The sequence below is a fragment of the Marmota marmota genome, unplaced genomic scaffold (assembly GCF_001458135.2).
Source record: "Marmota marmota marmota unplaced genomic scaffold, marMar, whole genome shotgun sequence".
NCBI lineage: Eukaryota > Metazoa > Chordata > Mammalia > Rodentia > Sciuridae > Marmota > Marmota marmota.
Window position 1 is genome coordinate 53,268,660 of NW_025999977.1, and position 22,163 is coordinate 53,290,822.

General features: G+C 38.7%; 3 protein-coding genes across 9 annotated transcripts in view; 1 reads left to right on the forward strand and 2 right to left on the reverse strand.

Moving 5' to 3' along the window:
• The window catches only part of Rock2 (Rho associated coiled-coil containing protein kinase 2), a 140,485-nt gene extending 126,556 nt beyond the window's left edge, over positions 1-13,929 (forward strand). For 5 of the 7 annotated variants that reach the window (XM_048804802.1, XM_048804803.1, XM_048804798.1 and 2 more), the window contains 6 exons: positions 894-982; positions 1,406-1,484; positions 2,726-2,987; positions 3,074-3,287; positions 10,320-10,420; positions 11,682-13,929. In XM_048804802.1, the coding sequence (XP_048660759.1) occupies positions 894-982; positions 1,406-1,484; positions 2,726-2,987; positions 3,074-3,287; positions 10,320-10,407 (732 nt within the window). In that variant the 3' untranslated portion in view covers positions 10,408-10,420; positions 11,682-13,929. The remainder of the gene's footprint in view (positions 1-893; positions 983-1,405; positions 1,485-2,725; positions 2,988-3,073; positions 3,288-10,319; positions 10,421-11,681) is intronic. The other 2 variants (XM_015479974.2, XM_048804800.1) reach the window with 1 other exon arrangement.
• Positions 13,930-15,737: 1,808 nt separating this feature from the next.
• Positions 15,738-22,163, reverse strand: part of Slc66a3 (solute carrier family 66 member 3) — a 14,799-nt gene continuing 8,373 nt past the window's right edge. Inside the window, exons 5-7 of the mRNA XM_015479976.2 lie at positions 21,300-21,420; positions 18,884-18,925; positions 15,738-17,018 (exon numbers count right to left, since the gene is read on the reverse strand). Coding sequence (XP_015335462.1) covers positions 16,927-17,018; positions 18,884-18,925; positions 21,300-21,420 — 255 coding nt within the window. The 3' untranslated portion in view covers positions 15,738-16,926. The remainder of the gene's footprint in view (positions 17,019-18,883; positions 18,926-21,299; positions 21,421-22,163) is intronic.
• The window catches only part of CUNH2orf50 (chromosome unknown C2orf50 homolog), a 22,494-nt gene continuing 21,630 nt past the window's right edge, over positions 21,300-22,163 (reverse strand). The window contains exon 5 of the transcript XR_007348204.1: positions 21,300-21,420. The gene's annotated coding sequence lies outside the window, so the exon portion shown is untranslated. The remainder of the gene's footprint in view (positions 21,421-22,163) is intronic.

Below are 22,163 nucleotides of genomic sequence, written 5' to 3' on the forward strand. Positions count from 1 at the left end.
TGGTTTAGCGCATGTTACGCTACTTATGCAAACTAGTTGATATGGTTCGCTCCCTCCCCCACCCCCACCCCCCTTCTGGTTTAACTCCAGCCACTTCATTTTCATAGTTGTAAGACGTACATGACTAAACCTTTTAGACACATAACACTTGTTTATACTTTCCAATTTAGAATGATGTGATTTTATTTCTCACTATAAAATTTTTTTCTGGCTGGGGCTATAGCTCAGTGGTAGAGCACTTGCCTTGCATGTGTGAGACCCTGGGTTCGTTCAATCCCCAGCACCACATAAAAATAAACAAATAAAGATATTGTGTCCATCTACAACTAAAAAAAAAATATTTTAAAAAAACTTTTTTTCTTCTGTTTGTCATGGAATTAGGAAAATATAAGCCTGTTGACTTTGGTGTTTTTGCTGTTTCATATCCAAAACAACTCTGGATATGATAGAAAGATCCATTTAGTTCTTTTCTTCTGTTTCTGTAATTTTGATGTCATTGTGTGGTTTTTTGTTTTGTTTTGTTTTGGTTTGTGTGTGTGTGTGTGTGTATGGTGCTGGGAATTGAACCCAGGGCCTTGTGCAGGCGAGGCAACCCCTCTACCAACTGAGCTATGTAGCCCCAGCCCATTATGTTCATTTTTTTATGAGGTTACTAACACTGTTGGATCCCAAAGCTATGTCCAAAAAGTAATTGACTTTATCCCCGTTTGCTTATTTAAAATAGCTACAAATTTATTATTATTTTAAGACTTTCCTGAGGATATATTAACACTTTTTAGGTACTTAGGTATTTTGTGATTCTTATTGCTAACAGAATGTATTTTCAAAAAATCAATAAATATGGTGTGTAACTACTTTATTCATTGATTTCTTTCCCTCCCTCTTTCTAACAGTATGTGATTGTAAGCAGTAAGAAGATTCTTTTCTATGACAGCGAACAAGATAAAGAACAATCTAATCCTTACATGGTTTTAGATATAGAGTAAGTATTTTTACTAGAATAGTTAGAGACTATCTCCTCATATCTTTTTAAAGTGTGATAAGAACGTCAGCCTGACCTTTTCTCACAGGGTAATACTCTTTGTTATTAGTCATGGAAAAGCTCAGCTAGCTCCTCCTGTCCTGATGTTATTTTCCTTACAGTCTCCTTCTCCCCAGGAAAGTCTGGAGGATAGGATTATCTGAAACATCTTTATTTCATGGGTCTATAATGTATTGTTTTCTGAAACTAAATTAGAAAATTTGGTTTCTGGAAATTTCTGAAAATATTAAGGATTAATAGAACAAGATACTCTGTGAGCTTCTAACATGGGTCAAAGTGTTTAATTTCTTACATAAGTTAGGGTAACTATTGGAATTTGATCCTTGGGTAATATTTTATTCTTTTATGAAAAATCTTTTGCAGCAAGTTATTTCATGTCCGACCAGTTACACAGACAGATGTATACAGAGCAGATGCTAAAGAAATTCCAAGGATATTCCAGGTAAACATAATCTGTTTTGTTTTTTCACCCTTGGAGGTTCCCACATGACAAAACATTAAATTCCTTTCTTCTCTGGATACCTTCAGATGACCTTTCTGTTTCACCATGTGTTTACACCATGTTTCTCCCCAGGTTGGTTGTGATTTTTTTTTTTTTTTCTTTTTTTAAAGCATGAACTTTTTCCTGTTTTGGGTTTTATAATCAGCTCTCTCTGGAGGCACTTATGAAGTTAAACTTTGTACCCAGAGGCCCTTTTATTTCCTATTTAACATGAAGCCAAATGATTCCCAGCAATTTAGTATTGAGTTCCCTCTGTATAGGCACTACCTGGTGTCTTGTGGGAGTTGCCCTCTTGTTTTCTGGGTGCTTACATTGTTTATGTGGAGTATATTGTACATCCTTTTCTCTTTTTTCCCTCCTTCAACTCTCTAAGCACATGTCATTTTTAAAAAGGTGTACAGGGCTGGGGCTGTAGCTCAGTACCAGAGCACTTGCCAAGCCTTTGTGAGGCACTGGGTTCAATCCTTAGCACCACATAAAAATAAATAAATAATATAAAAGGCATTTTGTCCATTTACAACTACAAAAAAATTTTTTTTCTTTAAAAAGCTGTACATATGGGAATCACTTTGTTTTCTGTTCTTAAGAAGAACATATATGTTCTTTGTGTATGTGCTGGGGATCAAACCCAGGACCTCCTGCATGCAAGGCAAGCACTCTACTAGTGAGCTGAGAACCTCTACCCAGTTCTTATCAGGTGATTGGGATTTTTTTTTTTTTTTTTGGTTTGTTTATTTTGTGAATCTGTTGGTGGTTTTTTGAGGGGGAGCGGGTATCCTGGAGGTTGAACCGAATGCCTGGGTCCACCAATGACCTACTACACTCCCAATTCCCAGGTGATGATCTTGAACAATCTGTTTGAGGATTGGACCTGTGAATTTCAGATTTATCTTTTGCTGGTCCATTCTGATAGTGTTGCTGAAGCATAATAAGATTTCCAGAAAAATCTATGAGACAGCATTTGAACAGAATTATTTCTTTTGAAATGCAAAGCAAAGTGACCCTCTGATGAGTTTTCACATAGCTTTTCTTTAGGCAGAACCTGCTTAGATTTAAACTTCAAATGCATTTTCTTTTTACAGAGTAATTTAGGCTAAATTGATTTTATTTACACTACCAGAGTTGTTTCTACATTAAAAAAAAAAAAAACTTACGTCTAGAAATGATTGTTCTTTTGATAGATTCTGTATGCCAATGAAGGAGAAAGTAAAAAGGAACAAGAATTTCCAGTGGAGCCAGTGGGAGAAAAATCTAATTATATTTGTCACAAAGGGCATGAATTTATTCCTACTCTATATCATTTCCCAACCAACTGTGAGGCTTGTATGAAGCCACTGTGGCACATGTTTAAGCCCCCTCCTGCTTTAGAGTGTCGCCGTTGCCATATTAAATGTCATAAAGATCACATGGACAAAAAGGAGGAAATTATAGCACCTTGCAAAGGTAAATGAGAATTTCTTACTGTATTAGTATTATTTATGTTCAGGTCATTTTAAGCACATTAATTGATTCCAAATATTTCTTTATAGTGTATTATGATATATCAACGGCAAAGAATCTATTGTTATTAGCAAATTCTACAGAAGAGCAGCAGAAGTGGGTTAGTCGGTTGGTGAAAAAGATACCTAAAAAGCCCCCCGCTCCAGACCCTTTTGCACGGTCATCTCCTAGAACTTCAATGAAGATTCAACAAAACCAGTCTATCAGACGGCCAAGTCGACAGCTTGCCCCAAACAAACCAAGGTAATAAATTAAAATTTGTGATAAAAGTTCCTTTATTAAAATTTTGCTATTTATGTCCATACTAATTCAAACTATAACTTTACTTCTTTCTTTTAAATTTTTTTTTGTAGTTGTAGATGGACAGAATGCCTTTATTTTGTTTGATTATTTATTCATTCATTCATTCATTCATTCATTTATTTATTTTGTGGTGCTGAGGATCAAACCCAGTGCCTCACACATGCTGGGCAAGAGCTCTGCTATTGGGCTACAGCCCCAGCCCTCCTTCTTTTTTAAAAAATTCTATTTGTTTTTGCATCATTGAGGATTGACCCCAGGGTCTTGCAAGGCTAGGCAAGCCCTGTACTGTACCACCAAGCTATAGCCCCAACTCTTACTTGGTATTTTAATGAACAATGGAATACCAAATATTTTTAAAGGACTTGCTTTTGACATATTTTTGCATATAAACATAATGTTTTCAGGTTTAATAAATACATTGACTAATTTAGTGACTTGGGAAATGGCATTTCATTGCACCCAGATCTTCCACTGTGTTTCATACTGCTAACTCTCTTTTCTGATAGGTGACTTGGGAGGCAGAACTGAAATCAGATTCAGGCTTAATTTACTTCTATTAGTTTAAAGCAGTGACTTGTCTGTGACTTAAACAGAAACATAGACAAGATTTTAAAATGTAAATATTAACTAGTGACTTGAAATTAATAGAGTTAAGTTAGGAATGTTCATTAAGCACAAAAGCATTTTAATGGAGCCATTTTCATGTGACTATAATAAGTCATTTAATAACTTTCCGTTTGGAATATCCATGTCTTGGCTTACTAGCTACTGCAGGGTTTATAAGCATTAATATTAATTGAGCATGAGGATTTGGTCAACTAAGGAAAAAGTATAAGCTTAGTTCAGAAATTTAATTTCAGGTATCCTTTTTGTTCTCTAACACAAGAGCTTCAGTATATGAATAATGATGATTGGCTGTATTATCAGAAATCTTACTCTAACCACACACAACTTATATGAAACTTTCTTGAAACTAATATCTCAAGGAAATAATTTAGAATGACAGAGGTAGAATGGGTGTGTCATCAGTGAAAATGTTATTTTGTGTGAGGTATGATAAAACTAAATATTTAAAAATAGTGTTTATATGATAGAAACAGTAAAGACCATTTCATGTGTCTTGTCAAAACATCTAAAAATTAAGTTTTTGTTATTAATTTTGTTGAACTATTAATGCATAAGTGCTATCTTAATACCTTATGTCATAGTCTGTTTTCTCTTGCTTTAACTCAGTATCACAGACAGGATAATTTACAAAGAAAAGATGTTTATTTAGATGTGGTTTGCTGGGAAGTCCACGGCACCAGCATCTGATGAGGGCCTTCCTGTCGTATTATCACGTGGCAGAGTGCCTCATATGGTGGTACAGCCAGCTGCCAGAGAGAGCTTGCTTTTTACAGTGTAGCTGTTACCATAGTAACCTGTTAATCTAGAAATGGACCCTTATGACCCAAATACCTCCCAGAGGTCCCACCTCTCAACACCACTGCAATGGGGATCAAGGGGTACATCCAAACCAAAGCACCTTTTAAACGGGTAGTGGTTTTCAACTTCGTATATATTGTGCTCTCTGCTTAACTTCCTTATTTTCTCTCATTTGATCTTTACAATGGTTTCATGAAGTAGCACAGTCTTGTTATCTTTTTTTTAAAATTAATATTCCAGAAGGGCAAACAGTTTGTTTAAATCTGAAACTGGAACAACCCTATTCCTTTTGATATAAGTTAATGATTTCCCTGAATGTGATAACATACAGAATTAGTTTATGAACCATTTTTCAGACCAAGTGTGGCATGCTTTCGTTGACTTAACCTTCTGTTTTCATGGTCACTGATTTATGAATAACTTCTCTTGCCTCCACTCCAAATTAGCATTGTGGTGTATTTGAAAGCACATTTACTTTTGATTTTTGTCACTTTTTTTTTTTTTAACTTGCCCTGCCCTTCAAATTATTCTTCAATGTATGGAGTATGCTTTGAAAAATCTTAAATTTCATGCACTCTAAAATTCTAAACATAAAAGATGGGCACATTTAAAGTATAATCAGATTTTGGGCTAGGATTGTGGCTCAGTGGCAGAGCACTTGACTAGTGTGTGTGAGTCATGGTTTCAATTCTCAGCACCATGTATCAATAAATAAAATAAAGGTCCATTGACAATTAAAAAAACATTTAAAAAATATATATAATCAGGTTTTGTTATGCCTCTGAAACATCTCTTCCACTGTTCATCAGTGTCTCCATTGTTCCAATAACTCACAAATTGTGAGTTTTACATGTCTGTCTTCCAGGAATCACCTACAATTGTTTTTTTTTTTTTAAGAGAGAGAGAATTTTTTTAATATTTATTTTTCAGTTTTCAGTGGACACAACATCTTTATTTTACTTTTATGTGGTGCTGAGGATCAAACCCAGCGCCCCTCGCATGCCAGGCGAGCACGTTACCGCTTGAGCCCACATCCCCAGCCCAACAATTGGTATTTTATTTTGGGTGTTTATGTTTTCATTTTAAGAGCCATGTACACAAATTGGAAGGCATATAGAAGAGAATGAATGAGGTTATTAGTGGGTCATATGAAAGTATTGTACATGTAGCACATGAAAGAAGCAAAGATATTTTATTATTTAAAAAGAAAGAAGAATTTCCTTGGAAAATGTATTGGAACAAACCCAATTAGAGAGGTACATTTTCAGTTCAGTAAGGGAAACCTATCAGGCATTCAGGGGTTTCTAAAATTGGAAGAATTGGCTTATTCTGGAACAGTGAGTTCCCTATCACCAGATCTTTGCATGACCTTCATGCCCTCTCAGTGGGCCCTAAGTGAGACTTTGCTGGAGCTGTTTACCTCTGTATTTTCTGTGCAGACATGCAGGTTTGAAGACATTAGATGGCATGTTCTCTAGGTGGTCTAGTTTCAGACGAGATGACCTTTAACATTCTGCCCATTCATACCATACTATACAGATGGGTAGAGATGGTAAAGAACCATCCAAGAAAACATAGGGATAGAATTTCTGGTGTTTTAACAGCAGTGGTTTAATATCTAGCTCTTAAGGTTTTTTTGTTTTTGTTTTTGTTGTTTTGTTTTGTTTTTTAATATTTATTTTTTAGTTCCTGTTGGACACAATATCTTTTATTTATGTGGTGCTGAGGATCGAACCCAGGGCCTAGCACGTGCTAGGAGAGCGCTCTACCGCTGAGCCACAACCCAGCCCCTCTAGCTCTTAAGTTTATGTATACTTAATATTAGTCTTAGTACTAGCCAGTCTGGCTTTAGTTGAACTAATACACTTGGTTTTCTTCTTAAAACAGCTCTTTGGCTTTGTTAGGCACATCCTATGCATATATTTGTATACATACTAAATAAAGCATGTCCATAAATATTTGCCTAATCTTTTGATGGTATCTTTCTTTGTTAACAGTTGCTCTGTTATCTGTTTTCCTTTAGCATCTGTGACATTCTAGATTCCAATCAACTCTTACTATATCACTTCCCCTTTTCTCTAGTGAAGTGATTAAAGTAATAGATGAATGGTAGCTATTATTATTACATAAAAGAACTGTTTTGAATGCTCATTATATGCCAGGTCCTCTTCTGAGAGCTTTTGCTGTACTTACTTACCCTCAAAACCACCGTGAGATAGCTATTCATACCTCCACTTAATAGATAAGGAAACTGAGGCACGGTTTTGCCCTAGATCACACAGCAGAAAGCTGTAGGATTATGAATTTAGGTCCAAACAATTTAGTTTAAGAGCCTGCACTATGAACTACAACACTCCACTATTGGCCTCTCTGTGGTATAAATAGAAGTTAATTGACCATTTAAGAAGCATAATGTATAGAAACAGTATTCTAAATGAGTGCTACCTTGATGATTTTCCATTAAAATTAAGATACTGTGCTGGAAAGTAGATTTTTTAAAATAAAATGCTAACTTGATGAAGACAGGGAGATAAAATAATTTGTTTCAATACAAGACACAAAAGTACTGGCCTGGCTGGGGTGCATTTCTTGCTCCTTTCCCCCTGGGGTCTTTTTTTTAAAAATACAATATTTAAACCATTCTGGAAAGTATAAAGCAGAAATTCAACTAGTGCTCATTGTGGTGCTATCTGGTTTTAAGGGGGAAAATGCCAGCGTAATTAAAACTTCAGGGTGAGGAGAGCTTTTGTGTCATGGTGATCTTATATTCATTCTTTTCTACTTCTAAGTGCTAGAAAGCTAGCAGACTAATTATTTGGGAAAAATGATAAAGTTGTATATAACTTAAAAGTGTTGAAATAAGCCCACTAAATAAATGGAATAAATTAAGTGACTATATAGAGATTACTATTCTGAAATTAAAGCCTTGTAAAAGTTTGAAACACCATTTTATAATAAATTAAAATACCAAATATTTTCAACGTATATATGAATAGTCTGGGTTGATATTTTTGTATATAAAAATATTTTAGATGCTGTTGGGTGTAGCTCAGTTGCAGAGTATTTGCATGCAAGAGGCCCTGGTTTCAGTCCCTAGCATTGCAAAACAAACAGGATGTCTTTTAAATCATTAACTGCCTTATCTTAATATAAAAGTAGTGAAAACCATTGAGGCACTACTCTAGAAGTAGCTTTTAAAAGTAAAAATGTGATCAAAATAATTATTAAGCAAAGAATTACAGGTATAACATAAAACCATTTCTCACCTGCCAAACTGGCAAGGATTAAGAAACTCAGTATTGTAAGATAGAAGTGAATGTTCTTGTGTATTGCTGGTAGAACTCAAAATTCAGTGCACCCTCTGAAGCATTCTTTGATAGTTAGTCTCGAAGTCCTGAGGTGTAACTTACCAGTTAATGGAGGAAACAGGCAAATGGATAATTGAACTGCCCTATAAAATGTTGCCTGCAATAGAGACATGGAACGCCAAAGGAAAGCATGGTGAATTCTGCTGGAGGTATGAAGGGAGGTCTCGAGCCCAGCACAGTGGTGCACACATGTGATCCTAGCAGCTTGGAAGGCTGAGGTAGGAGGACTGCAAGTTCAAGGCCAGACTCAGCAACCTAGGGAAACTCCGTCTCAGTAAATGTGGCTCAGTGGGTAGAGTGCCCCTGGATTTAATACCCAAAATTGGGGTGGGAGTGGGGTGAAAGGTTTACAAAAAATGGAGAATCGTTAATTTTCCAGGCAAACAAATAAGGGCAAAAACAATTCCAGGCAAAATGTCACATGCAGAAGAATGAAGCTGTCCGAATTGCTCATGTGTGAAACGAGCCACAGTGGGGTCAGGAGCAAGTGACGGTAGGAAGTGGTAGAAGATGACATGATGCTGACAAGGAAGTTTTGAACCTAACTTAAGAACCAGCTACACGTTGCTGAGGAACTTTGATTTTGTTCTACAAATAGAGGTATTTCAATGAGGGATTGGTCTGTTCAAACTTAATGAGACCCTGAACTGAGAACTGACAGTGAAAATGGAAGAAAGAAACATAAATTCAAAAAGATTTTTTTAAAGTTGAAAAAACCAAAGTTAAATGACTGAATAGAAGGGATGAAAGAGAGGTCTTAGGGAAGCCCTATCATGTATTGCACACAGCAACTGTGTGACTGGACTGTGAAACTTGAGATTGTGGTACTGACACATACTTCAGAGCTTCTGGAAGGGTATGAAATGCTGGTTTTTCCTAAAATGTGCTGAAACTGAGGCTTACCTATAGTGATCTTCCAGGAATCTAGGAAGCCCTACCTATAGTAATCTTCCAAGTTGAAACAAAAGTTAAAAGTTACTTTAGCCTCATAAAATTAGTGTATACCAAGCTGTGATCTGTAAATAGATAATAAGTAAAATTATATCAAAGTTTGTGTTTATTTATTTATTGGTACTGGGGATTGAACCTTGGGGCCTTAACCACTGAGCCCCCCATCCCATCCCTTTTTTATATTTTCTTTAGAGACAGACTCTTACTGCTTAGGTCCTTGCTAAGTTGTTGAAGCTGGCTTTGAACTGAGGAGCCTCCTGCTTAAGCCTCCTGTACCATTGAGATCACAGGTTTGCACCACCGTGCCCTACAAAGTTTGTTTTCTCAGATTTTCCTTGTTCTGCCACTTTAGAAGACAAGAATTTTAGTTGGTTTGTTTAGTTTTAAGATAACATCCATAAACCTGTTTTGTCAAAGTTTCAAAGAGCATTCCGAAGATCATATTCTCTAAAGTTGAGAACCACTGGGGGGGACGTAGTGATCCCAGGTGAGATTTTGGGGACCAGTGAGTTCCTTGGCACAAATCGATGAATGTCACAGTTATAAATAATGAACGATAACTCCTATTTTTTTTAATACAATGATTTCAGTGTTACTTATTATTGGATTGGAGAGAAGACAAAACCCCAGCACTAAGTAAAATTTATTTAGCCAAGATAAGTTATCCATGTCGCTTATATACCTGTAGCCTTTTCTTTGTGTCTACCTTTTCACATGTAGAGCATAGGTGTTGGTGACCTCCTGAGCTAGGTAGGGCACTGTTGGTATTGGAAAGACTGCGTTCCTAGGGTATCCCTCCCCTTTTCTTCTAGGCTTTGTGGTGCTATTGTGGAGAAATGTGAGCGGATAATCTAGGCACTGCTGTGAAAGGAATATTGGCAGCTGTTGAGCCTTCATGTTTCTCAGACTGAGTAGCAGGACAGTTACATCTTTATCTGGGCAGTGGGAATGAGGAGGAGGAAGCAGATTGTATGATATTTTCCCAGATATTATCTCTGTCTTTAGTTAACTAGTGTTCTAGAAAGCGTACCTGGCCAACATAATTGTGTACATTTACATACAAAGGGAAAGTTTTCTTTTATGCATCCATCTTAATTTTAATTATGTTATTGGTGAAGGGAAAGTGAAAATGCTTACAGCACATTTGAAATATGATTTCTCATCATAGCATTAAGCTGTACTTTATAAAGAATGTTAAGAGTATAAATTTGCAAACCTCCTATTGCAGATTGCTTGATTTGGCATTTAAAGACTGGGATTGGTCATTTGATGATGTTGATGATGGTGATGATGATGACGATGTTTTTGATTTCTGAAGAAATAAATGGGGTAAATCAAAAAAATGGAAAAAAAAGTTATTTTAGCACTTCCGTGAAGAGCATGTGGTTTGCAGTTGGGCTTTCGTTATTTTTCCGCTAGTTTTGAAATTTTGTAAAGTTGCTTTTAATAGTCTATGTTAAAAAAGAGTTTACAGAAAAGTTTCTAACTGAAATTTCCATGTGAAGTATAAAAGTAAAATGCTATGTTCAGATTCTCTATTGCCTATAAATTCTCAGTATTGTCAAAATTAAAAATTTTTATCTTGGGAATGAAACATGTAGAAATAACAAAAGGAGCTAATTCTGGTACTTTCTATTCATTCCAAAGAAGCCGTGTTCAGAGAAGTAAAATTACAGTGTTCTGAAGCTCCTACAGCTGCACTAGTTTGTGAACATAGCATGGGATTACTTTCCTCCTCCATCCCTTTCTCCTCCCTCTTTCCTTCTCTAGTTTGCAAGAATTCAAACCATAAAAACTTTCTAAGTTTGCTAAGTGCTGTGATTGCTATTTCTGATTTGGCTTTCTTTGTGATGTGATGAGATGTTGCAAGAACTCAGTGTTACCCTTGCTGAAGAATGCAAATGATATGCCGTGAAAATTCCCGTGCTTTTAGAAAACATCAAATAGTGTGTTTAATAGTGATTAAAGGAAATGGAATGAAAGTTGAGCCTCGTGACCTCAATCTTTTACGTAGACTGCGTTTAGAGGAAGTAATACCTGTCTTACACTAAGTCAGCATGTTGCAAAACGTGTACTTACATCATGTGATATTGGGATCTGTTTATATGCAGGTTTTATGGAGCATCTTTACTACAACATTGTGTTTGTTCCTGTTTCATAAATAAGAAAAATGTGGCTTAGGGCCAAACAGCCAAGTAGAACTTGGCCCTTAAGACCACTGCTCTTTCAAATACATGAGGCAGCTAGCAGTTAAACCTCACATCAAACTTCAATTCAGATGTGTTATTAGTGGCATATTGTTTAACCCTAATATCTTGTTAACTGCATTAAAACTGTGTGTAATGTTTGTAACCACTATGGGACTTCCAAAGTCCATTGTTGTATTGAAAAGCAATATAATTGCATGTACCTAAAAAAATAAGAAAAGTAATACAGTTACTATGCTTATGCATGATTTTAGGTGTTAAAAATATAGCAGTTGGAAGACAGTATAATTTAAAAGTATGAATTGAAATGCCTTTTCAAGGAACTTAACAGTCTCTTAAATTATTTTACTATCAACTAACTTTTATCTTTCCTTTCTTTCCAGCTAACTGCCTTCTATGAAAGCAGTCATTCAAGGTGATCATATTCTTCCAGTTAAAATAAGACTGAAATATGATGACCCAAAATTTATTAAAAATCTATATTTTCCAGAGAGACTGATGTATACACATACATATATGTGTTTCCTTTTTCCTGTAATATCAATGACAAGTCTTGGAGAGGTTTTCCGAGCTTCTTTCAAACAAGTTGAACCAACAGCAGTTGGTTAATAGAATAAGGATATCATCTGCAACTCTCCCAAACTTGTTTCATAAAGCTCTCTTGGCAGTCACTCACACTACATTGCACAGAAGAATTGAGAAGAGTTAAATATTGAAGAAATCATCTTTTCAGCTTCAATAGAGAGATTTCACCAGCACATTTGCCAGAAGAACCTGGGAATGGATTCCACTACAATGATATTGACTGCATCTTTAAGATGTGACCATGATACTGTGTGTGTATGTATGTGCACACACACATATAGTACTGTAATACTGCAAGAGGGTTTTTTTAACTCCCCATTTTATTTTTTTATATACATTAATCAGATATCATTATTTCAGTTGCAACTATGCACTTGTATAAAGCCATAACGTGGAGTTGATTCACTTTCCCCTGCACCTAATAGAAGCTGCATGTTCATGTTTAAACAGTTGCTGTAATAAGAAGTTTGAAGTTAATTATATCAGTTTCCTAATGCTTCATGATAGACAACCTTACCCATTTTGAATGCCTTAATTTAATTTTTTTTCAAAGTTTCATCCTTTCTGTATTTAAGAAAAAAAGAACAAGTGTTTACCAGCTCTTAGGATGCAAAGTTGCTTAGGGTAAAAAAAAAAAAAAATAGTGCACTATTTTTACACATAGTTCTATCAATGTCAGCCTATTTTGATTGTATAACAAATTTTTTAATGTATTGGTCTTAGAAACAATAATGGCTAGTATTGGAACTAATATATCTTTGTTGTATATCTTTATTCATCTATCCCTTTCTACAGACCTCAGTATTAGTCTGTGACTACAAAATGTTCTCTTTGCTTTGAACTTACTGGCCACCTTAGATGTGTTTTTATTTCTGGTAAAGACATTTGTGACTATTTTTACATTTTCACACTCAAGATTTAAAAATTGTCTCAAATATAAAGAAAACTAGGATATACTGTAGATATATTTTAAATATTTAAATGTGATCCTTAAACACACAACTGTGTCTGGTGGTATCTCAGTATTGGGTTAAGAAAATCAGTGACTGGGGGGAAGCAGCCTCAAAGGCACCCGATTAAATTTTTATTTTTAAAATGTTCTCAAGACTAAAATTTATGCAGGACCATTCCTACTGTGTTTCTCATTATCCCAGATAAGTATGTTTTGTACTGCAACAGTATGCAGCAATGGTAGGCATCAAGTTTTTAAAAAATCAGTCTTTTATCAGGCTCTCCTGTGTACACACACAGAGTTTGGTATGATCGAAATGTATCATCCAGTATTTCAATGAAGGAAGTAGACATTTCTCATTGCTTCCCTCTGGGGTTAATGCAGAGATGTTTGAAGAGTTGAGTCCCCATTATAGATACTTTTGTGGGAGTTACAGAGTGCACTTTGGCCTACTGATATTCTGAGCTGAATTCTGCTCTTCTCATGCTGTTGGCTCTGCGCTCTTCCCTGCTTCTGTGCTAACACTCGACGTGCTGCCACTTCCCTCGCAGGTGCGTCCTGCAGTGCTGGCTGGGACACAGCTTGCTTTTTTTTTTTTAAAGATTAAAATGAAAAATATATAAAATTTATATAGAAGAAATATTCCATTCATTAGAGTTGTTAAAAGGAGACTGAATTAATATTTTATATAAAGATTTTGTTACACTATGGGAGGTTCTATCCTATTATTCTGAATTGGAGAGTATATATATATATATATATTTTTAATAAACTTTATTAAGGTGAAATAATTTCAAGTTTACACGAGTAATTGAAGTATCTGAGTAAAAAGCAAAAGTTTGAATTTTGAATGCTGTACGTGTATATGTATATACATATATGCATATGTGTATATATATGAACAGGGAGAATCATGGTGTGATACAACTGTACAAGAAAAATTAATATGAAGTATTTAGGGGAAAAGATTTTCTGAGGGGTGAGAAAAAAATCTCTCCCATGGAGATTCTTCACATTATATGGTTTGATAAAAAGATTTATAAGGTTGTTTGTCCAACTAATGGAAATATGCTTAATAAAAAATTCTGACCTTGGGTGAGAATTTGCTTTTTCCCCAGTTGCCACCTTCATGTACACATCTGTCCACATTTTCTTCCCAACACTTGGTAAATATGAAACAACCTGATTTTGTGCCAGTTTCTTTTTCTTGAGGTTCCAGAATTTCTAAGATATTTATAAGACCAAATTCTGTTTATTTCTTCACACCTGATTTCTCCTAGAGCCACGAATACCTCCTATGGGAACTAAGAAAGAGTGAATACTGGGATTTTCTTAGTTTAATTTTTTTACTTTTGTGGGGATAGCGAGACAGAAGTAAAACTAGTGCCGGTATTACTGTTGAAGATTAATGTATAATGAATTTTTTTAAGTATTAATTTTTGAAGACCTATCTAGAAGCAAGATTTTTTTAAAAAAATCTGAAAGTTTAAAATGCTGTAGCTGACTAATGGGTAGCACCTGATGGGCATGTGTAACCAGTGAGCGCTTTTGGAACTGCAGCAGTGCCGGGGTCCAGGATGCGCCTCTGCGGGGCTGCTGGGCCTCAGTCAGTACATGGATCCTACCCTAGGCCACCACGCACAGTTTCACAAGTCCTGCTGCTGCTGCTGCTGCTGCTGCTCGTCCTTCTCATAGGGCTCTGAGGGTAGAGCAGACACTCAGACACTACACTCACCTCACTGAGAAGGCTCTGAGTAGGTGTCTACACCCCTCAGCACCTACCTCACTGAGCCTCTCAGTCCCCGGTGACACTGCTACTGACTCGCTCCCTCGCCTGGCGGAGGCTTCAGCTCCCCTAGCTTGTGAAGGTGCCTCGGCCCTAAAGCACTTTGAAGAAGAGCACTGTGTGACAGTGTGGGTGTCACGCCTGGGGCCTCGCCTGATTCCCTTCCCCATGATGACGTATGTTTGGGATTGTAATAAGTTATGAACTGCATGGTTTAGATCATCATAAATAGCTGATCAATTGTCCCCATGAACACAAATCGTGCCCCCTTGATTTTTTTTAATTTTATTGCATCTTTGTAGAAATGTAATTGTATTTTATGCCTGCTTTTTATAAAAAAATAAATAAAAGAAATTAAGATGTAAGCATTTTCATACTTTGCCTGTGAAATAGTCCTGGAATGCTACAGCTTTCTAAAGCTTACCAAAAAATTTGTCTTCCCTAAAACCTGGGTATAAAGCATGGGCTGGCGTGGTCTAGACCACAGCTGCACTCACCTCAATGTTTTTATCTGTTAAATGAAGGATTAAATGTATGTCTGGAATAATTAAAATGTTTGTTCCTTCCCAAAGAGGAAAAATCGGAGAACTCTTCTTAGATATGTTCTTAAGGGAGTTATTTTAAGCAATGATAAAGTATATCAAAACCTTCATTGGAATAAAAAATCACATAATTTGCATTTGCACTAATAGGTTATAAGTGTATATGAGGAAATATCAACTTGGATTTTTTTAAAGGCCATCTATGATCAAAACAGCTACATGAGAATGATTTTTTTTTTTTTTTAATTTTAGTTTCTGCTACTGGGATTGAACCTAGGGACACTACCATTGAGCTACCCCCAGCATTTTTTTCTTTTGAGTCACAGTCCCACTGTCTTTCCCAGACTGGCCTCCAGCTTGGACCCTCCTGTCTCTGCCTTCCAAGTCTTTGGGGTTTTCAATACAGTATTTTTCTTCCTCATGGTCCCAAGCGGTAGTTCTGAAACAAGTAACCAGTTTATTGAAAAATTATATAACTTAAAAAATTACATTAAAGCTTAGTGGTAGAGTGCTTGCCTAGCATGTATGTGACCCTAGTTTCAATCCCCAGCATCAATCAATCAATCAATCAGAGTCCAAAATATGAAAGTTTATTATACACAGGTTCACAGGAAAGTAAACGTATACTAGTAAACATTGCTTACTTACTGCATATAAGAGAATAACACCATTCACGTAGAAGGGGGATTTGAGTTTTGAAATGTTAGGGAATACTCTTAACATGTTTAGGACAAGATACTATAAGAATAAAATCCATAAGCTTTAGACAGAACCTAGCACTGCTCTTTACTACTATATTTTCAATAGGTAAAAAGTGGTGTCTTATACCGAAACCCAGTAATGATACAGGTGTAGCCCTTTTTAAATGGTAGCATTGTGATTAAACTGGGAAGTTCCCTGGGATACATTTCCTCATCCTCAGTGGAGATTACAACTATCAGTACCATTTTATAGAAATATTCAAAGGCACAGGGTGAAGCCAAAGGACACTGAGCACAGAACACCAGCCTTCCCAGGAGGTGCTTAGCTCTCCCTGCTTAGCCCAGCAGGTGTGTAGCATCAAGCCAGGCTGTGCTGTTTTATTTGTGTTACAATTAAGCAGGCCTAGAGCGAGCCCTGCTGATATATTGCAGTTTCATTTCCCAACTGAGCAGAATCTCATTCCGTGTTCATTTTAATTGTGGAAAGAAGTTATTACTTAAAAGATTTTGAAACCTGAAAAATAGATGTAGTTGGCTTTTCAGAAAGTACTTAATCATGACTTGAAGAACGAGGGCTCGTAGGCTGCTTGAGCATCTTCTGTGGGTCACTGCAGATATCAAAGATGAGCTGTCAGCCTGGCTGTGACCTCAGGAGTGGGGAAAGGGAGGGAAACCCACCTTCTAAGACGTTTCTCCCTGGTCCTGGGTATTGATCCCTGGGTCTCACATATGCAAAGCAAGCGCTCTACCATGAGAAACACACCAGCCCTTATTTTATTTTGAAACAGGGTCTCCCCAAGTTACCCAGGCTGACCTGAAACCTGTCATCCTCCTACCTCAGCCTTCTGAGTACCTGCAATTACAGGCATATGCCACCATACCCAGCAAAACTGGCATTTTTTAAAACTAGTTTAAGTACTCTTTGAAGTCCTGAATACCTCTGACTTCAAAGTTTCCTGAAATGATTGACTAAATACATAAAAGACCTTCACGTAGCAATGAGCTGCTTTTTCCTTTGCTTCAGTTACTCAAAATCCACTTTTTGTGTAGCAATAAGGTCCGTCATTCAGCCTTTATGACGGGCTTCCGGTAGCGAAGTACTGTAGCTGTTACCCATATGTTTAAAGCCAGCATGATCACAAAACGAATAAGAACTAAAAAACCAGAAAGAAGGAGAATGGGTATTAAGAGCTTGTCACATCATGGAGGGAAACCACTTCCTGCTCTAGCAGCAGCCACATCAAGTTTCACCCCCAACCCAGAATGAAATCCATCTGTGGATCAGACACGCCGGGAAATGAGCTTCCTGTCATGATGTCTGCCTGCAGCCACCAATCTGACCTCACACTAACCCCTAATCATCTTTCATGCTTGAGAGAGGTTTGGCTCTGGCTGAGAAGTACAACTTTTTAAATCCCTTTCCTCGTTTCACATAAGGGGCGCTGCTGTCTCAGACGGTTCTGTGTTCTCTGTAGCCTAATGCATTCCATTAAGGTTAATTCTGAAGAACAGGTCAGATATCGAAGCATATTTTATAATGAAGTCACCATAAAACCGTGATTCTGTGAAATAAAGAGGTCACTGTTACAGTGCCTTTAAGGCAATGCCACTCCTGATAAATAAGGTTTATGAGGTTTAAAATACCTTTGTGATGGTAAAACAGGTAAGCCACACTATTTAAAACAGCCATCAAACACGCTGGTCATTTTCAGGAACAGCAACCACAAGCAAGAAGCGTTATTCTTGGTCTTTGGAACTTGGTTTCTCATCTGTAGGTCTGTTTTGGTTAGTTACCCTTTGACTCTCCCTGCTAAGAAGTCTTCAAGTCCTGAGGGAGACCCAGGCCTGTCTCCATCCTCACTCTCCCACCTGATCTAACTGGATCCTTTCATCAGAATAGTGTTTTTTGTTTTTTTTTTTTAATAGTATTAAATTGAACCCAGGGGCATTTTACCGCTAAGTCACATCCCCAGCTCTTTTATTTTTTTATTTTGAGACACGGTCTTGCTAAATTGCCAAGGCTGGCCTCAAACTCACAATCCTCCTGCCTCAGCCTCCCTAGTGGCCGGGATTTCAGAGCTGATAAAAAAAGTCTGGGCCAAAGGGACAGCTTCTGGGAAAGGACAATCAAATGCATTTCCCTGTTCTGAAGCAATAAGTCTCAAATAGTTAGCTTATTTAAGGGTCTGTGTGCTGGGGACGTTTTCTAATTTTCATTGGATAGGTGAACAGATACAACCGTGTGTTCTAATTTTTTTCCAAAGATTTATAATATCCATCAGGCTCGACCTGGGAGTTGAACATTAGCCTGAGGAACTACTAAACTCTAACCAGAGCACTTTCTCCTCCACCACTCTCTCCTCATCCGGTGAGGAGCCACTCCCGGCTCTACAGAGCTTCAGAGGCTTCTCCTGTGGCCCTTCTTCAGCTGGGAAGGCCCTGCCCCAGCCCCGCACTCTCCTCCTCCTCCGATTTTCTCCCCGCTCTCCTGCTCAGTGCTGCCAGACTCAGGGGCCTCTCGGCCTCTCTAGGCCTGAGTCCTCTTTGCTCCCAGCCTTCACCTGTGCTGTGCCTTTTGTAAGGGTCTCTCTACCTCTCTGACCAAGTCTCTCTTCTGCTGTAAGATCTCTGTCTTCTTCAATCCCCTCAGCTCCCGCAGAGGTCGGGTTCCCATCAGGTGCGCATCCTGCCCTGCTCCTTACACTTAAAAAAAGACTTGGTTTCATGTTGTCCAGACCTGCCTGGCTCCAGCCATCCCCCTGCCTCAGCCTCCCGAGTAGCTAAGCGTGTGGTTCCTGCACTGCCCATTTTCATTCTGCAGTGGAGTCTACCCTCGTGCCTAGTCTATCCCAGGTACTCCAAGTAGTCGCTTAGCAATAAAAATGGTGACCGATGAGGAACACGCTGTTGCCATCCTGACTCTATATCCCGAGAGCCAAGCTGATCTAGGAAAGGCAGTTTCCAAAGAGGCACAAATAGAACCCAAACAGGAAGCGGGAAGAAAAGTACTTTTGCTTACTTGTAAAATCATTGGTGGTCATTAAAGTTGTTATTATTCTTGCTGTAAAAGAAAATTGGCAGCAATAAATAACTTGCTTGTCAGGCATTTGGGGGTTGAGCTAATGTCGTTCCCTTTTAACATGCCAATATATACTAACCAGTCTTGGAAGATTTTGTTAGGTCAGATCACTAACTAGCACTACATTCCAGAACCATCCAAACACCAGCCATGCTTCCCGGCACAGTGGTTTACAAACTGCTCCTAAGAGCACAGACAGTTTCTAGGAAGTAGCTGAGTTCGGCCAACTACAGAAGAGGAAGAGGAAGAGGCTGAGCTCTCCTTCCACTGTCTCTGTGCCAACCCACAACCCCCACCCTCAAAAGCAAATTTAAAAGTCTCATTTGCATATTGAGCTTCCTGGTAGTTTCATTAAAGAAAGGCTCCTACCAACTTAAAACAGTGCATTGAAATCACTGAGATCTACCTTGGATTTCACAGGTAAGGAAACTGAGGGCCAGAAATGGGTAAGGGTGCCTGAGTCTAACCAGAACTGTTCAGTTCTGGCTCATTTTTCTGGAAGAAGCTTTCACATAATAAACAGGATTCTGGGGTAGCAATTTAAACCAGCGCACATCAGGGTGAAATTGGATCAAGAACCCCACCTCCTGCAGCGCAAAGCACACATTCTCACCAAACCAACCCTCCAGAGGCGCTTGCCCTCTGCTACCATGCTCTCTGCACTTAGTGCATATTGACATGTAGCTTTTTGGTCTCATCTTCCGGCTAAACCACAAGCCTGAAGGGCAGAGACCAGGCACCTGGGGTGGAGGGGGCAGCTGGAGAGATGGATGGCCAAATTTCAGTGTGACAAATTCAAGAGACCTCTTTGGCAGCACGGTGACTAGAGAAGATATGCTACGTAGCAGTGACTGGCTCCAAGGGCTAAAAACAGTAGCCGGGGCAAGGAACCAGGAGGGATGCTAAAGATGCAGACTCCATGCTTTCCACAGCGGTGTGGAAGTCCTTAGCCCCATCTCTCAAAAAGAACACTGGGTTTGAAGCAGTTTACTTTTTCCCATGAAATCACAAGGGCCTAGGGATGTGGCTCAGTGGTAGAGCACTTGCCTAGCATGAGTGAGGCCCTGGGTTTGATCCTCAGCACTGCAAAGAAAAGAAACGGATAGTCCTCTGTGCATTTTTCACTTATTCAACAAACACCTAAGTCCTCATTAAGTACAAAGTGCCATGGGAGAGAGGTTGCGATAATAGACTCATCTCTACAGGGGACTTTCTAAGAGAAAATTTAATAAGCAACAGGTCTGAAGATAAATTTGGGAGCTAATAAGTAATATATCTAATTAGCAATTCCAGAAGAAATCATAGATGTAAAACACATTAATCCTTAAACATTTGAAAGCTAAAAATAAAACTTAAGTCATTTTAAGTAACTTTAGACATTGAAAACCTCAAACCAGCAATTTCTATGGATGGAGAAGTTGGTCCTATAAGTTGTAGATGAACCATGAATTATAATTAAAATAGTAAAACTAAAGTCCTATAAAGCCACTGTGATATCTCTGAATTATAAAAATATATCTATTTACACGTAGCATATATGTTTATGTATTCTAAGTAGTTCTTTTTTATTTTTTATTTTTTTAGTTGTTGATGGACCTTTATTTTATTCATTTATTTATATGTGGTGCTGAGAATTGAACCCAGGGCCTCACACATGCAAGGCAAGTGCTCTACCACTGAGCCCCAGGCCCAGCCCCTCTGGGTGGTTCTTGTAAGAGTCCAAATGAATAGTGGAAATTCTAAAATGAAGACCAAACAATATGATGGCAGAAAATCTCCATTGGTACAAATTGGTGATATTCATTCTCAAAAAACAATGTGTGATTTTCTCCCTCCCTCCCTCCCTTTCCTTCCTTCCTTTATGGTACTGGGGGTTGAACCCAGCAGCCCTCTACCACAGAGCCACACTCCCAGCCCTTCTGTGATCCCCCTGCCTTGGCCTCCCAAGTTGCTGAGACCATGGGTGTGCACCACCACTGCCAGCTGCTAACATGGTTTTCATCTGTTTAATTCATTAAATTGTTAAGATTCAAAGTTTAAAAATATATCAGTGGTCTCAATATAATCAGTCTCCGTGCTTTTCAGAGGACTATTAACATGAGGCCAGATATTTGGAGGAAAGTGTACTTTCACCTCCATTTATTTTTTGGCCACTAGAATACAAAATACGGATCTTGCAGAAAATGGTTAGCAGAGGACATTGAATCCACTTGTAAATGTGGATACTCTTGGTTAGCAGGCTCTATCTGAATAGCTGTTTGCAAAGTATCAAGGCCAAGAGACCACGATGTTTGGAAACCAAGTTCACCACTTCTGGGGAATCAGGATGCTGGCAGGGGCCACCCCACGTCCTTACTTGCACAGGTGTACGCAGCGAGGCCCCAGGTCAGCGCGCTCACGGCCCCCGAGTCTTGCACTTTCCACAGATACTGGAGCTGGGCGAACTTACTGGCCGCGCTGATGAACGTACATAAGTTCTGTTTGCAGATGAAACATAAGAAAGTCAGACCCATCAGAGCACCAGATACAGTGCTTTTAAAGAAAAATCACTCCTAAACTCAAAGCGGCCAGTGGCAGCCCATCCCCCTGAAGTCCTGGCTGCTCTAATCCACATGGAGATGCGCTTGGGTCCTCTGCAACCTGTGAAATCAGAAAGCCTCAAAAATTAGCCTGTAGCCCACCAGGGCCAGGCCTACAGCACCTGCAAGTCCAGCCACTGGGTCCCTGCAGGGAGGCCACTGAGGTCACCCAGGTGGTGCCAGGTGCAGACGGTGGCTAGACTAGCCCCAAGCAAGTAGACCTGTGAGGAAAGAGGCTCGTGGGCAATCTGGAGAGCTGGGCAGACAGAGGAGGGAGGACTGCAGAGGGACACTCGCATCTGAGGCCAGCCCCAGGGCCCCAGGCCACACAGAGCAGGGGAGGAGCCAGGAGACCGACCTGCTGCACAGAAGCTTGCCCTCTGGATTCTTCCGGGCTCATCTTTCCAGGAGAAAAGCCATCTGTGAAATCTTGAAGTGGTCTTTTTTTTTTTTTTGGGGGGGGGGGAGGACCATAACTGAGAAGTGTCCCGTCTTAATACACATATTACCAGGACAGCGTGGTGCCCCTAAGACCTTCCAAACTAGGACCAGAATAGAGAGGAACAGGGCAGCTCCAGCTGCTGCAGGACACTCTGAAGAGCCTCGCCCTCCTCTGTGAATAAACGGGGGGGGGGGGGGGG